Consider the following 17,857-nt stretch of genomic DNA (forward strand, 5'->3'; position numbering starts at 1 on the left):
CAGTCTGAATGATTGCCCGACAACGGGCAACTTGTAAAGAAATCAAAGAAAACAGAGTAAATCAAAGAATCCCTTAAATATATTTCACAATTCGAGTGAAAGATAGGCGTACTTTAGAAAAGCCTGCGAGTCCACTTTATATGTACAGGTTTTGTGCAGGAAAGCAATATAATAATTATAGTATTCGACATATGCAGACTTGGCAAACATACAAGGGTTCCGTAAGCCACTTCGATGGTAGTTTCATGTAACGTTCGTCAAATATATACACAAATATATCCGCCAATCGAGGCTAATCTGCGGCCCAAGAGCACTTCCTGTTATTTTGTCGCCCAGGCGTGGTTATTCGCTCTTTGTATCGCATCTTGAAAACATGGCTCGTATGATTTTGCGAATGGATCATGGTAACGTAGAAATGCTTTGTGGCTGGCCTCAGCTTCCACCTGAGGTCGCTGAACATCTTTGTGCAGGACCGTTAGCTCGCCAGGTGAAGGCAGCATCATCTTCCATGAAGCGTGGCTCGGCCCCAGGGCCGGACGGGTTAGCCGTAGAGCTTTATATAACATTCTGGGAACATATTGGTGCCATTTTTGTGTCTGTTATGAGCCGCTGCTTTGAGAACTTTGAATGTCCGTCTACTTTTCGCGACTGTCGTATTAGGCTGAAACCTAAGCACGATCCAAGATCAACTCATCGAGAAGAACGGAGGCCAATCACGCTTCTCAACGTTGACTACAAAACCTTCACAGCTGTTGTCACTTGACGCATGGGAAGCCTGATGCCTTCGTTAATAGGACACCATCAGGCGTGCTCAGTCCCTAGCAGAGAGATACATAGTCTCTCGTTCATTGCACGTGAAATAATGACACACGCGCTGACTGGGTCAGCATGTAATCTGTTGTCTCACTATATAAAAGAAGGCATACGATTGCCTTGAACATAGCCACATATTTAATGTACTGACCTCGTTCGGGTTTCCGTCAAATTTTGTTTAACTTATTAGGAATGCCTGTTCAAATATCTGAAGTACATTGGTTCTAGATGGTCGTAAAAGTGCGCCATTTCCCGTTACTCATGGTGTTCATCAAGAGTGCCCTCTATTCTCAGCACTCTTTGTGTTTAGCGTTGAGCAATTTCTTCCCTCTGTACTATGAAATCCTTACCCGTGCGGTCTGCCTCCCTGCGCTCCCACTGCCTGGTAGCGGTGTTGTGAAGGTCACAGCCTTCGCCGATGACATCACATTGTATGCGATGCCATCTAAACTAACCACAAAACCCATGCAAAGTGAAATTAGCTCCCCAACAACATGCTTCTTGGGCCATGTGGTGGGACAAGGCATTTTACAGCCCTTGGAAGACAGCCGACAAGATCAACACTGCTAAGCCAACTGAAACAAAAAGGAGCTGAGGGCCTTCTTAGGACTCACGGACTACTACCGCGACTTTGTTCCAAGCTGCGCTGAGCTTGGGCATCCATTAACCGATCATACGAAGAAAGGCTGTACGAACCGGCTGAATCGGCAAACACCACACGAAGAGGCATTTATGCGACTAAAGAAGCCGTTAACACATCAACCTGTAGTAAAGGCCCCAGATTTGAGCAAACACTTTTCATTACGCATGGACACATCTTCGAGAAGCCTCGAAGCAGTTATTCTGCAAGAAAACAGAGGATGTTTGCACCCTGTGCTCTACGCTAGCCCGAAACTTCTCCCTCGTGAAGCGGCCTTCTCCTGAATTGAGAGAGTGCCTCGCGATAGTGTGGGCGGTACAGAAATTTCATGTGTACCTTTACGGTCACCCGTTCATGCTGGAGTCCGACCACCAACCACTGCGATATTTCAATCCCGCGAAGCATGTGAACAGATGTGCTACACATGAGTTTATTCCTTTTGGATTACGACTTCCACGTAGAGTAGATTCGTGGCTGTGACAACGTTGGTGGAGATTGTTTAAGCAAAATAGCTACGAACCGGGATTAATATGACATGAAAGTTATAGCGTGAACTGTGTGACTCGATACTCCGTCGTGTTACACTGTTATAAAATGTCCCAACATTTTACGGTATAACTACCTCCAAACTCTTGATGCCAGGAAGTTCCCCGAAATGATGCATTATACCACTGAAGGATAGTTACCAACCAGCATTCCCAATGCCGTAGCTCAAGAAACTACTATTGAAGCCGTAGTTAGTCTTAATATTACCAGTCCTGTACCTCAACCAAAAGCCCCCGAAGCCATACTTATTTTCTAGCATTACAAATTCTGTAACTCAAGAAACTACCACTGAAGCCATAGTACCTCACAACATTGCCAATGCCATACCACGAACGTAAACGTTTAAAACCGTAGTTACCTACCGACATTGTCAGTGTCGTACCATGGGCAAGCAGTTACATAAATGTAACATGCAAGTTCAAGTTCAGGGTGGGAACCGTAAGTGGCGCATGAGGAATCTGACCTGTGAGGCATCGTGACTGTAACGATACCGGAATGAATTTGTGTGGTTGCTGTGCAGTCCAGTAGCATTTATGAATAATGAAAACTTCCTAAAGTAAGGCAACATAAATACATGGAAGGAGAGGAATCGTCACACCAGCGATTGCTACAAGCGTTCGTGTGTGTGAGTCCTTTCCTTTTGCGTTGTGCAGCATTCGGCAGTGTTGTATCCATCTGTTAGACAGTGTAATTAAAGTCAATCTCATGCAGCCAAGAGCCCATTAGAAAGGAAGGAGGTTATCCAGAACAATGAACAAAACCACCATTTTGGCTCTTGTATGGAAATGAGGCGCTCAACATCTGTTGGTGAGCTTTCTTGTGTTCTTTCTAACCTCACCAAATATTCTTCAGGCAGTAATAATTGATACTACATAAAGGTTACATGAATGCAGAGAATAATCTTTGCGAAAAGCGAAAGAAGGTCAGTCTTTAGTTGTACTGTGTTTGAAAACATGAACAGCCTGTCCTTGGGCATTAGAGGAGCTGAAAGTGAAAAGCAGGAAATGTAGGTGACCGCATGAAGTCAACCAAGCAATAATAAAGAAGTTTCACACAGCTCCATTTCTTCTTGCAGATCACTACCTTTGAGCACGCCGCCAAAACCTGTGAGCATGCTCCTTTGTTTCTATTCATTAGCTGGCGTTTGCACTCCTCTCCGCTTATGATTACGAGGTATCTTAAATGAATATCACATAGGAAGGAAAAGGCATGTAAACAAAACCATTCCGAAGTTTACCCTAATTTCTCGCAGATCTTAAGCCAATTTCTTGGTGTGGACATGCTATATTACGTTAAAAAATTGGTTTCAAGAACAAAAATATATTCCAGACGCCTGTATTTCTCTTCTTAGGCGAACACTTTCAATTGAATCCTGTCTTGTTGCATGAATGACGAGATCCGCTGGTCAGAGGCGGTTTCATTTATTTTACTTGTTCTGAAATGCTGGACAGTGCATGTATGTTCCAGGTTAATTTTTCAATCGAGTAAAACGTCTTTCTCAATATTTCTGAGCGTGTGCAAGTCTGATTAAGTTGTATTTCTATCACAAGGGTCCTGTATTGAGGGCAAAAAAAATGCGACACAGGTTCACTTTCTGCATCGAATATCTGTTGCGAAAGTTGCCAATTGTGGCCCATTATCGACGATTTCTCAGCAGGACATTTGTAAAAACAGTCGCAGTTTCCCCAGAGAGGGGAAGCATCGATTGCGTTAGGAAATTAGCAGACAGCCATATGAATTAAGGATAGCACCTTTATCGGCAGTATCAACTTGGGAACATTCTCTTCCTCACTAAATTAACAAGCATTGTGTCAGTGCTCACAGCGAACACGAAAACTCGATGACCGCGGGTACTCGCTGTCCAAACACTGGTGTGGCAAGCGCGCCATCACCAGCGAGCGAAGAGACCTTCGTGCTGTCTATTGCTTCGACGGAAAGTGAGCGCCGAGAACAAGACTCACACATCAGTCACACTAAACAATTTCGGGGCTGTTGAAGCCGGCTATAGGATGGGGCAGGTCCGGCGTTCGAGAGGCTGCGGTCCCGGAGGATGTTGTAATTTTATAGTTTCTTTCTTGGCAGTGTGCCATCCTCGATTTCTAAAACATGGGACGGGGGATGTGATAGGAGTTGAGACTATTTGAACTGCGAGGTCGACTGTGCGTGGCTGCTGTGGTGCCGCGACGGATGAAGAAGAGGAGGAGTCAGTGTCAGGTGCCGAAGGGGCCTGCATCTTTCGGCGTGAGACAAAAGGAATTGTATGTTAGAATTCTTCAAAATTCTTTTAATGTCCACAGAATGTTTAAAAAAAATATCTACATACTTGATTATTCATACCGGTAACAGTAGATACATTAAATCCCAATTAGAAGATATTTAATTTCACCCTAATTTATTAAAAGTATAGATGCTAACAATTCCTTTACCGCCCGATTCATGGCCGATGCCACAGAGTGGGTTGCGCCATTTCACTAGCGAACAAGAACAAGAACAGCCATGCCACCAGCCTGAGCTGCCTGGTGCCCAACGAGCCGAGCAGTCCGTCTACCCAATAGACACGGCATATCATATTGACCGCAAATAAAGACGGGGACACAGGGAGAGAACACATAAACAGCACGGGGGGTAACTTTCAACTGTTTTATTCACAACAGCCAAAAAAAAATAAAAGACTGAGAAAAAAATTTGAACAGGGACGAAAAGGGGTCATTAAAGTCTTTCTAATAGGCCACTGTCACGTAGAAAAGTCAACAAAGCCTTGACCGACTTTTGCTGCGACGACAGTTCAGCCCGTGGATATAATAGGCAATGCAGTAAGATGCAGTACATACCAACTAGGCCAAAGTGACGTTCTTCTTAACTAATAGACACTGGTAAGTGCAGTTTCAAGACGGGATAAGAGAGAACACCGATGCATAGGACAAGCGCTTGCCCTGTGCGTTTGTGTTTTCTTGTCCCATATTTAAAGTGCGCTTACCAGTATTCATTTATGAGCATGAACCAACTATTCCAGCAGAAAATTTTCTTAGCCATTTACCCAGGCCTGTGTTCCTAGGTGAGTATGGACAGCAGGTCGGGCTATCCCTGTGGCAGAACTGTCCCTGTGCTCCACTACTCTGCGGGCATCCGACGCCAGCGTGTTCTGGTGCAGCCAAGCCTTCCGTATGGTCTGCTCTGTGGTGGGCAAACGCCCCGACAGAGCTGTCACACAAGTGGCTAGTTGTGTGCCGGGCCTCCCCCCCCCCCCCCCTCCCGGCTTCCATCCCCTGCGCCACCTGCTGCTACAGATTCATCGTTTTGGCTCCTGGTGCCTTGAGTGCGTGGTACCGACACGCGATGAGACGTCATCCTACAGCGACGCTGTGCATGGCACTCAAAGCGACAGCCATGAAGTGAATTGTGTCTGTTATCGTGTACGTTGCCTTGGTGCCGTCCCCGTGTCATTAAAGCCTCTCAATGTTCCCGTGTGTTGGAGGCTTGAACCCAAATTATCATCTCAGTGATGTACCGATAAAATGAAGAGCAGTTTCATTAACTAAGCGCAGCGTCTTTCGATAGCTATGTATCCAATAGCTTTTCTCTATTGGCATTGGATAAAAACTTATTGCAGAAGCTAATGAAGCCCGTAGTATCCTAAATCCGAGACAGCAGGGAAGGTAAACAAATATTTAACTGTCATCTACACTGCTACAAGCATTTCTCACAACTTGAAAGACGTGCGCCGTCGCGTAGGCGTTCAAAATATTGTTTTCTGCACAGGAAAAGGGGTCTGACCTTTGCACAGCCGACAGCACTGACCGCTCGGCACCCAGGTGTTCAAAAAGACATTGTTTGTCTTTTGTGCTGGCCGTGGATTCTGCTGCCTACTCCTTTTTGTTGACATGCGCAAAAACGTCTATTGGCAAGAGGGGCAGGTGCTTGAATGAGATGCTGAAAAAGAAAGCCGCTGTAATTGGACTAGGCTGACGTCAGATAACGTGGGGCTGCACTGCCGTGACTGTGGCCGTAATCAGTACTTTGAACGGACCACGGTATGTAAGAATGCTGAAAAAAGAAAGCATGGAAGGTAATTGAAGCCATTGAAATATAGAAGGCTGGCACCTTGTGTGCCAGATGAACATACATTGTACGTATTTTCAAGAAAGGACCGTGTTTTCACGTGAATAGACAGGATGTAGGCTTTTGTGGTTCTTCGATGGCGCCTGCGATGTGGTCGCGTGTGCGCCTTCTTTTCTTTCTTTGTTAAATCTTGCCGTGAATGGTGGGTCCTTGTCCCTATTTGACAAGGTGCCTCTAAAGAAAGCTTGAGTTGAAGGTCAGCACTGCGTTTTGTTCCTGCTTCGTTTCTTCTGCGCTTACATGTCGAGTAATACTGCTACCAAGCACCTGGACCACCAGCAAACACTATAGAGCTTTTAGTAGATTAAACCCCGTGCACTATACACACACACGCACACACACACAACACACACACACACACACACACATATATATATATATATATATATATATATATATATATATATATTCTTATAATAAGAACCCAACAAACACTGGCACTAAGGACAACATAGGGGGAATTTCTTGTGCCTAATAAATGAAATAAAGAAATGATGCATTAATGGAAATGAAAGTGGATGCAAAAGCAACTTGCCGCAGGTGGGGAAGGACCCCGCAACCTTCGCTTTTCGCGTGCCATGCTCTACCAATTGCGCTACCACTGCGCCGCTTCCCCATCAACTTTCTTCGGTGTTAATGTTTCCTAGTTGAACCCTGGGAGTTTTAGCCTGCGCCACCACTCACGCACACACACACACACACACACACAAATATATATATATATATATATATATATATATATATATATATATATATATATATATACATATATATATATATATATATATATATATATATATATATATATATATATATATATATATATATATATATATATATATATATATATATATATAGCTATGAGGTAAGACTTTGTCAATTGTGAAGTTAAATTACTTAATCTATTCTTATTTTATTATTACTCATGAACTTTTAAGAGTTGATCAGCATAAGTATCTTGGCATGATTTTCACAAGTGATCTTCGCTGGAACCACCATATAGATTATGTGTGTGCCAAGGCCAACAAGTCACTCTGGTGTCTGAGGCATAATTTACCATTTGCAACTCAAGAAACAAAACTTCTAGCTTATAAAACATTAATTAGACCTATAATTGAATATGCTAAGGCTGTCTGGGACCCTTACACTGGTATAAACATATCAAAAATTGAAAGAATACAGCATCTGGCAGTCAGATTCATATTCAATAAATATCGGCGGACGGACTCCAATTTTCAACTTTGTGTACAGGCAGACCTACCGACATTACAGGCTAGAACTAAATATGAAAGACTTAAGTATATTTGCCTAATAATTCATATCATGTTCATATTAGGTATACAGACTTTTCTGAATTTTTTCCGGTGGAGCCACTAGACATCGTAATTCAATGTTTATTCGTTGCCCTGTTATTCATACCGATTGTTTTAAGTACAGCTTTTTTCCAAAGGCTATCAAAGAATGGAACTCCCTGTCGCAAGAAGCCGTTTCATCCTCATCAATTGATTTCTTCGCAAAACACATTGGAGATATCCTAGTTTGTAAATATATACTTTACTTTGTCTCTTTGTTTTCTTCGGTGGTTTATGCTCCTACCTCTTGGTGTTATTAATTTTAATTTATTGCCCCTTTTTGTGTTTCAACGTACAAGTTTCCATGCTCAAAATATTTGATTTGTAAATGTTTGTATTCCCCTCCTATACCCCCCTCCCCAGATCTCAATCACCCAAACAACGAAGCTTATTTGATGACATTAGTCTCTGGAAATACTGTTATAATGCCTCTTTATAGTTACTCCATTTTGAGAATTGCTTAGCGAAGATTCAAACAGAGTTTGATTATCAACAAGAAGGAAGAATTACCGATGCAGTGTAAGATTTTAATGAGTTTTTATCTTTTCCATTAGGTGAAACCGGTTAATGTTACCCGTATTGAGCGTGGCAACGTAAATTAGAAGACAGCAAGTACTTCCGGGCAGACATGCTGTGGTAATAACAAAACACATTTGCTGAGGCACCTTTGAAAGGCTTTATCAGAGCATTTGTCTGGTCATATTGTCACGTGGTAGCAACTGTGAAGAATACAGAAGCAAAACTGCGGATAACAAAACTGACTTTTATTGGGCGAACTTGTGCCCACAAAAGCAAGTTACACTCAAAGCACAAGGATAGCGGGGAACACATTAGCGATTATAGGAATCTGACCCGCCGGTCAAGCGCGTCAGCTTTTATACATGCGTCATCGACGATTGCAGAGTATTGCTGGTGGCATTGTGTCTTCCAGGATGTTCTACACAATTCGAGTCGCAGATGCAGTCAAGTTGCACAAGCCTTGGTGACAACAGACAGAAAATAGAACCATCGATAACATTCGAGAAACTTCCGATACATGCGGATGCGTCCAGCACTGAGCGATAACATTTGTTAGACAGTGAAAAGCGCTAACTCAAAAAAAAAAAATTAACAAGCACACATGCCAATATGGTAAAGGAGTTTCGGCTTGTAGGAGGCTCTGGAGAAAACGAACACTGAAACAGAAATTGGTTTCTGTTTGTTGCTTCGGCTGCCTTCCACTGGGTACACTTGGTGTCAGGTCTCAGGTTACTGCTTCTGCGGAAGTATTTGCATCGGATTGCTTCATCGCTGAAGGCCGTTGTATCTGACTGTTTTAACAAGAGATTCAGAATCCGCTCATGAAGCGACTCAGACATTGAACGCTGTAATTAATTTTTTTTATAAATTTCTAAGCACAGTAACTGTCCAAAAATCAACAAAACATGAGAGCACAGCTAGCTAAGCTCTTTCTCTTCAAATGACCCAGCCAATGTTCGGTCCGCTAGAATCATATCACTTAAGTGACCAAAACGCCGTTTTTCCTAAAGTGATTAGAACATAAATATTTCAATGAAAGCACTGGTTGGTGAAAATATAGCTAAATTTTTTAAATTGAAGTGATTGTGTCATTAATTTACCTTACATAAAACGTGTGCAACTACTTTAACCGAAAATGTTTTGGTTAATATTTAGCAGAGTTATGCTGCGCTTGTATTCTCCGGCGATCCACTGGCCGGTTTGCTCCACATTCCTGCAATGAAAGAACGTCGATACTGACAACTGTGCTTTCGTAATTTCGGTGTGCTTATATAGAGGACCTTTACGTGTCATTCTCACACTTATCGATAACACATCATCAATTTATAAGCTCTTGGTACGCATGAAAGCTCAATATATGTGAAATCCATAGCCTTCAATGCTTTCCAAGAAGCATCTGTTTTCTCGGAACTGTTGTGACACTGTCCAGCCCTGAAAAACGTTTTTTCAACAATGTTGCTGAAAAACACGGCAAAAGCATGCAAACTTGCAGATGGTGCTTCTGTAGTGTAGTATGTAAGCCGGCTTATCCTACTCGGGTTGTCAGGAATGCGAACTGCTCACATGAACAGTCTTTACCACTCCGAGGCCTCTCTGATTAGGCTAGATTTATAATTTAAGATGCACTCTCTTATTGAAATTCTGATTCGCAGCTGCTTGGCCAAAGGCTCATGCTAAATCCTTTTTTTTTTCATGAGGGGTTCAACATCTTGCCATTTGGATGTATTTGGTCCAGGTAATCATGATTCATAATGTTCATTTTTGTTTTTGTATCTTATCAACGTCAGGTAGCGTTATCAGGGCAAGACGTTTGGAGAACTTGGATAAAACTGACACGCATTCATTTGTTTTGGACGTTCAGTTTGACAAAGCCAAAGTACTTCCAGCCCGACATGAGTGGAGGGTGACATTTGAGATCACTTTCATATCTGAAGTGTTCATACACCATTTAATAAATTCAGTTTTCGTGCAAGTTAAAAGTTCAGGACCGCAGCTGAGCAGGCTGTTGCTGTGTTAAAGGCTTTTCACCTTTTTGAGCCGTTGAGTCGTTGTGAAGATCCCGCCTGGGCATTAATCAACTGTGACACCCAAACCTTTACTAAAGCTGGTGTCACGAACGGAAGGACACAGTACCCCCTACGAGGTATGAGGGATTTTATTCGGCCTGTATACTTGCGGTGCTGATATAAGTGCAATTTTTGTGGCTGTGAATAATGTTAGGAATTATGTAAAATACCTTGCACGCCGACACGTTGCTGTTGGTATGGTATGGTATGGTAATCCTTATGCGATGGCGCACACCCACTGTGGGGGATTGGCCAAAGTTTGGATGAAATTAGGCAATCATTATGAAATACTAAAATTGGTAAAGCTAACTGGAGGAAATGAACAGAAGTAAAATGTTTAAGAATTCAAGACAATCTCTTTGTAGCAATTACAAATTCCTCCACGGTTGAACAAATATCCCTGTGCCACTTTCCAAGAGAGGAGGCTCCTAGCTAAAGGATATTTATAATTGAAAAGCTTAAACCAAGCTGTGTAAATCTTGATTCTAGAATATTTTTTCTTAAAGAAGTAAAACGGTGGCAGAATATGAAAAAAAAATGATCTGTTGTTTCATCTTCTCCTCAGACTGGGCACAGAGGGGAGGGCACCAGACCAGCCGTGTGACGATAGAAGTTTAATTTTGGTATTCGACAACGTAATCGGGTAAAAATGACTACAGTTATTCTGGTGTGAAAGGAATTTTTGGGCCAAGGGAATGGGAGGTGTCGATATTCTAAAATATTACCTACAGCTGGGTTCAAAAAGTCTTGAATAATTGTATATCTCCTGAATCTAGTAGTCGTTAGGTAAGCTATTGGAGGAAGTAATGGTAATGCACGCCAATGAGGGCCGCTCTCGCTAGACTGTCAGCCATTTCGTTCATGACTAATCCTTTATGTCCAGGCACCCAAAGCAATCTAATTAAATTTGTGTGGGCAGGCACTAGAAAATGAAATGTACGTAAAAGGTTAGTGACACCATTTGCTGTGAGCGAGAAACATAAGGATAACGTATCTGTTATTATTACTACCGCCGATATTGACGAATTTAGTTTGCGTAAGGCTAGAACTACAGGTATGAATTCAGCCAAATCCTGATTGCAAATGACCAGTCTAGAGCGGGAGAGAAAATGCCAATTCCAGATTTTACTTCACACTGTGAGGCGTCTGTCGCTGTGACCGTACTTATAGATAAACTCAATAAATTGCCCTGTAATAAGCCGTTTAATATCTTATAAGAGAGAGGTTTTGCATTATTTGGGCATATGTCATCATATATAATTTGTAGGTTCTCTCGCACATCACAAATAGTCGGTACCTCCCAGAGACGTACATTTAAGGGATTGATCCATGTTTGTACGAAGACCACCTGTGGTGTATGAAAACGATGCCAGTGTACTCCGAAGAATAGCGCAGGCTGGGAAATGAATATGTATTGCAATCTTGTAATAGGGGATTCATACAATTTTAAGACTGTTTGCACTGTCAGTAAACGAAATCTACACAATACTGAGGGCAACCTGACTTCTTGGTGTAGTATGTTATTGGCAACACATTTCGGTAATCCGCAACACAGTCGTAGGGCTTCCCGCTCAAGTAGAACAAGGGGCGTAATTTATAAGCTGGAGCACCAGAAAATAAAACACATCCAAATTCTAAAATGGGCCGCACATACATTTTGTATATCATTAAAAGTGGATCTCCGCATTTCGGACCGACAGTTGCACAGCTTACGTAGCATACCAACTGCTCGCACTCCTTTTTTAACTATATGGTCATATGGCCCAGCCCGCTAAGGGAGTCGTCATATACTGCAACTAAATATTTCATCGACTCCACTTGAGGTATAGTCTCGAGGCGATAGGATATCGATATGTTAACGGGATTGCTAAGGGGGAAATTCAATACCGAGCATTTTCTAACGTTACCTGAAAGGCGAATTTTGTTTAACTAGGTTTCTATGGTGTTGAGGTAGTTTTGTAGTCGATAACATAGAGAGTGAATATCACTGTCTGATGCGAAGAAAGCAACGTCATCCGCGTATACGTATGTTTGTACATCTTGATGAAGAGAAATGGAACACATCAGAATATTAAATAGTAATGGTGAAGTGACAGCTCCTTGAGGAGCACCTCGTGATTGATCATATATACTCGAGGAAACGCCTCTTAGACAGCAGTAAAATGTTCTTCCATTTAAAAATTCACCAATCCAGTATGAAAAATACTTTGGAATCTCTAGATTTCGCAATATATCTAATAAAATTAAGTGTTCTACACTGTTGTAGGCATTGGAAATGTCTAATGTAACAAGAGCACTTATTTGCTTCTGTCGCCATGCTAATTTTATTCTACTTTCTAAGTCCACGTCAGAATGCCAAATTTAACATGATGGTCGGAATCCAATTTGGCAGGGGCTAAGCAAGTTTTTGTTCTGTAAAAATTTAATCATACGGGCATATAGAATTCTTTCAATTAATTTAACCAAATTTGAAGTTAGCGCAATCGGCCTAATGTTATCTGTTGTATATCCTTCCCCATGATTTGTAGGAAACGGGATGACTTTAGCAATTTTCCACGCTGACGGAATCCATGAGAACCGAATTGAGCAATTTACAATAGCTAAAAGGTCATCAGAAGCTTCCTTAAATAAAATTCTGATCATAGTAGATGTCACCCCATCCACGCCGGGAGCTGAATCTGGGAGTCGCTCCACGATTTCAGCCTATTCTAACATGGAGATTTCCGTAAAATCATCTGATGCCCTTCGTAAGCGAGAACGACTTGGCAAGACAGAAGAAAATCTAATTTCTAATCCCTTCGCGATTTCTTCTAGTGATTGTTTCATTTCATCGCTGCTTGAGATTATAGAGTCAATATTATATTGACGCGGAAGAACTTTTCTACCGCGGAGAAAACGGAACAATGCACGCTTACTTTTATTGCTAGACAAGAAGGCAAAGTGCTTACAGTCAAATTCAGCTTTGGCTTTAGTAACTGCATGTTTAAAGACAGCTCGAAAAAATTTAGTCACTCCAATTTTTGGGACTCTGGTCTGGTTATGTAATAATTTTTTCCAAGCAGCTTTTCTCTTTCTGTAGTCTCGAGTACATTTTTCATTCTACCAAGGACTGTATGAATTTCTTTTATTCGATCTAATCTCAAATTGAACCTTTTTTTTGAGAACTTTCCAAAGAGGAACAGATAATCGTGGTTTTTTGTTCTGTAGGCGCATCAGACAGAGATGAAAGAACATTTCGTAAGCATTTTTGAAAAATGTTGTAATTTATGAAAGGCATTGATGTAGTCGTTCTTTTCGACGTTGCTTTCTACCCACTACAGTGCTTCATTTTCGTCGCATCCTGCACTATGGTTGTCTGCTGTGTTCGAGGCTCATCACCATCATTCCCGCGCACACCTCTTATGTGGCACCGACGCTGTTTTCACGAGTAAGGGAAGTGAAAATTTCAAGGAAATACACCATCATCTCGTCTATAGCATTCTCTACTCGATGCACTTAATTATTGTCCACTAGAGTATAGCTGCTTCTGGCTTCCGATATGCATAGGCAGATGCCACAGATCTCAGAGTCCGTCAGCGAAAAGCCTTGCACTGCATGCCCAATAACGTTTATTTTTTCATGCTGTAAACAGAAAGAAAATTGTGTGATCGCTCAGTGGTTAGTGCTCTCGACATATACCTGCACTTTGCTTACTTCACGTAGCTTCAAATCTTAGTGGAAGCAATTGTAGAAAAGTTCTTTCTTTCTTCATGCAGTGGCAATGGCGAATCTAAAGATAACGAGGCGTCTTGACGATGAAAGGAGTAATAGCAGTGTGTTGTCGGTGACGAAAATGCTCGTCATCAACAAAACTGAACGGACGGGCAGACGGCACCGACCAGATGAACGGGCGGGACGGACAACGTAAAGCAAATTTCCAGGAACATAACTCTTGTCGCAGTTGCAATATATGACCATGACAGCACTCTGCAAGTCAAGAAGGGTCGTATTGCTATGTGCGCAGAGCCGTAGTGAGCGAAAAAGGCTGTGAAGTTGTCCAGGCAGGTAGATGAATAGATAGCCTCCAAGTTGGCCCCAACTAAGCAAAAAATACCAATCGCATCACCACACCGTCTGGCAACGTGCTGTTTCCTTGTTGTGACGCTATCATTATCATGTTAGACGCGACAGCAGGAAGCAGTTGTTCCTCACTTACAAGCTGCAGAGATATCCAGCTGTCAATGAAAATTCATGCTTGCATGAAACTGTAACTAATCCTGTATTCAATGAAGCGCACTCAACTCAACATTTCTACTTTGATTAGTTCGAAAATTAAATACTGCATATCAATTGCATTCTACTTGGAAATATCGCCATACAAGCATTGCTAGTAAAGTGGACGATATCTCGGATCCAATCGTATGCGTTGGTCTGGATAGAGTGAAATCTGGATTGAGAGTGACATACGAAACGGAGGCGACTCACTGAAAACCGTTAATCGCCTTCTTTTTCTGAAACAAAAGATAATTGACAACACGGCATGCATACGGGTAATTCATCGATACTGTTACCTCCTTGTAGTGGTTTTCTCCATTTTTTAGTACACACATGGCAGGTCAGTTGGATTTTGTATATATTGCTCACAATTTTGTAGTGTGGCCAGCGGCCCCCACGTGGTCATGGTACCTGTGACGCGCATTCGGTTAAAGTGCCAAATCTGGTCAATTTGGAGCAAGTGTATTATTTCTTGAGAAAATTATGCTTAATTTGTGCTAACCCGTAGATTAGAAAGACGTAAATTCACTTGAACTGTTCCCAAGTGTGGACTCCGCAGACATTTCTTTTGCACGTCTGAAAGAGGAAAAAATAAAATATGGCAAAGCCTGATTACACCACTGAATGTGAACATTAGTTTGTATATAATATGCATGCTATTTAGAAACTACAGTATATTTATTTGAATGGCTAGAACAGAGGTTGTTGACGGATTAATACACTTTAATGGCTAGGCTATGATTAAAAATGTACATTCTTGAAAAGCATTTGCGTGTAATTGCTATTTGTTGCAATATATAAAATCTGGAAATATATTTCGCGTTTAGCCCGTTATTATTTGCTTCTCACAATTCTCCTAGATAAGCGGTCACGTTAGATTTATGTTCACAACCTGCGTAACTGATATTTATGTTACAAGCCCATTATATTTCCCATCGTACACCTATGTCAGTTACCTGTCCTGTTTATTAAACATAAAACACGTACTTTTTCCCTTTGCAGCAATTTATTTCCAACCACACTAGCTTGCTGCTACGCATTCCCCAAAAAGAATTCGCCACAGGTTACATACCTTTCCTCGAGCACACGCCATGCCAGAAGGCATGGTTGCTTTTCGGCAGGTTAAACGGCCGTAAGCCGCAAGGCAACACTCCATTTTGCACTTCCTCGTAAACTCGGGGTTCTGAAAGTACAGGAAATGTTACATAAGGAGAACGTTCCCATATTGCGATATCTAAGAAAATTATCATTGATGCTAAGTGATCTTAATGCTGTCATTGCGCATCCAGGTGACACCCATTTATGCTTCCTTCAAGGTCTCTATAAATGTGCTTACGAGAAATTCAGGGCATTTTAATTGAGAAACGGCGGATTAACGATTGAAAAAGAAACGTTTTTCAGTGTACTCGGTTGTACCTAATGAAAAGTGCCAGGGAGTAAGACATTTCAAAACGCACCCATTATGAGACGTAAGACGTCTATTCTAAGGCTAATTGCTATTGCTAGTAACGTTGTGCTCATGCGGGGTTAATTATACTTAATACCATAAACTAATTCATCTCAATTCATCTCTCACATAAGAAAATCACCTCAAGCTCATACAACAATTGTATAAGTTGACCTGGAATACTAGCGCATGCCTGCGCGACAAATAAACATTCAAGGTCAACTCATAACCAAAAATTATGCAAGAACTGTTTGAAGTATTTATTTTTCGGAAATTATTGTAATTTGCGAATTGTATTTTGTGAGTTCGCAAGGCGTTCCACTTGGAATGAATTAACGCAATACACCAGTCTTTGTATTTATAAAGCGAGCGAAAAAATAGATTGGCGGTCCAGTTACTTTATGCTTATTGACATAAAACGATGTCCTGTTAAAAAAAAGTAAGTGTAACAACAGTGGATAGTTACCGCAAGTTTTACGGCGCATATCTCGAAGCCAGTTCCATGCTCAGAAGAGGTTCTAAGGCGACATTCCTCTCGAACATTCGGGCCGCAATTCATGAAGTACAATATTTGCAGTAAAGTAACTTGTAAACGCCTAATTGGTAAAATATATTATTTAGTTTATTGCAAATTTCAGTTTCTCGTTGAAGTATTGTTCAAGTCTTTGTGTTCTCCAGCTCAAGGATTAGACTAGTGTCTTTGCCACAGGCGAGAAAATCAAAACTATGATCTAAAAAACCACCCCGTGGACAACGCAGACGCTGTATCGCATGCAAAAATATGGGTTCATACCGTAACGAGAAAGCAAAGAGGTGAAATACATTTACAGCGGTTATTTATAACCACGCGCAGTATCAAGAACGCACGCACGATCCTAAGCGCGCCTACATCGTCATCATTTCGAGGCCGCCACGTGGCCTGTGTTGTGAGACTGCCGTGAAACAGCAGCACGGCTGCAGGAGTGCCAACTCGTTGCTGGTTAAGGACAGGAGAGAATGGAAGTGAGGACGAGTGCGGCTAACTTTCGCACTCATGCTACGGTTAGAGCTACAGTACGACACTTCGAGACTTCGCCAGGCCACGGCGTTCCACGCCAAGACCTGTAGATGACTGCGTCCGTTTGCAGAGAGTAAGCGGTGGGGCGGTGCGAGCTTGCGTACTCCATGTCTTGATGGCGCGCCATCCTCAAGGTCGCCGTTCTCAAGGTTCAACGCGACACGATCATCAAGGAGTAGCCACGTTGCACCCATGTTCGACACATCGCAACCAACAGAGTGCTATTCTGCTAGGCTGCACGTCGCTTACCACGTTTCTTCGCCAGTTTGTCAGGAAATGAGGAAAGCTATCGTGTCGTGCAAGTTTGCTTTATTGCGCATTGCTACCTATGCACTGCCTCTTGTTAGCCTTAGTTCTGGCTCAGTGTTTCACTAAATGTTGGTTTCCAAAGTCACGGTCTTTCCAGCCTTGTGTATCCAGGGCTGGGCAAAGATACTTTGGTATTGTATCGTGATACGTAACAAGTATTTGAGATGCAGATAAAATGTAGTACAGGAATTATTGTATTCAATACGATATTTTCTATTTGTATCTTAAGACACTGGAAAATACTGGAAAATTTCGAATGCTTGCGAGCAACAATCATGTGCACAAAAAATCCACCTTATGCCTAAGTTTCCCGGAAGCCGCACCATTCACGCGTTGGCTCCCAAAAATCAGGCTCACATCCACGAGATCCTTCAAATCGTCGCTTTGTGAAAACTACTCGACGCAAGGCAACCCGATTCTCGCATTCTTCACACTTCGTAACAAAGCATCACGCAAGACAAACTTCGATAACGATACTATAGTGGCATCACAATTTGCGCGAAAGACGTTGCAGGCATTGGCGTACGGAGCACAGTACGGTTGCTATGAGCAAGTCTCATGGCACTGAAACAGCTAAAAACAAAAACAAAAAACCAAGAAGTGAAAGGTCGGCTGCGCGTATACGTTCGTGCGCTTGTTTTCGTCGATACGGCGCGAGCGGCCCACGTGATTCTGTGCCACCAATAGGGACGCACAGGCCTCATCGCTGCCCTCATTGGAGAGCTCTAGCGGAAA

The 17,857-nt window shown here is 42.1% G+C and overlaps 1 protein-coding gene across 2 annotated transcripts in view; it reads right to left on the reverse strand.

The window, feature by feature from the left end:
* Positions 1-8,213: 8,213 nt before the first annotated feature.
* Positions 8,214-17,857, reverse strand: part of LOC126519179 (venom metalloproteinase BumaMPs1-like) — a 67,025-nt gene continuing 57,381 nt past the window's right edge. The window contains exons 13-15 of one of the 2 annotated variants that reach the window (XM_055065325.1): positions 15,382-15,492; positions 14,812-14,885; positions 8,214-9,202 (exon numbers count right to left, since the gene is read on the reverse strand). In XM_055065325.1, coding sequence (XP_054921300.1) covers positions 14,835-14,885; positions 15,382-15,492 — 162 coding nt within the window. In that variant the 3' untranslated portion in view covers positions 8,214-9,202; positions 14,812-14,834. Of the gene's footprint in view, positions 9,203-14,650; positions 14,886-15,381; positions 15,493-17,857 lie in introns of those variants that run through there. The other variant, XM_055065324.1, reaches the window with a different exon arrangement.

The sequence above is a fragment of the Dermacentor andersoni genome, chromosome 10 (assembly GCF_023375885.2).
Source record: "Dermacentor andersoni chromosome 10, qqDerAnde1_hic_scaffold, whole genome shotgun sequence".
NCBI lineage: Eukaryota > Metazoa > Arthropoda > Arachnida > Ixodida > Ixodidae > Dermacentor > Dermacentor andersoni.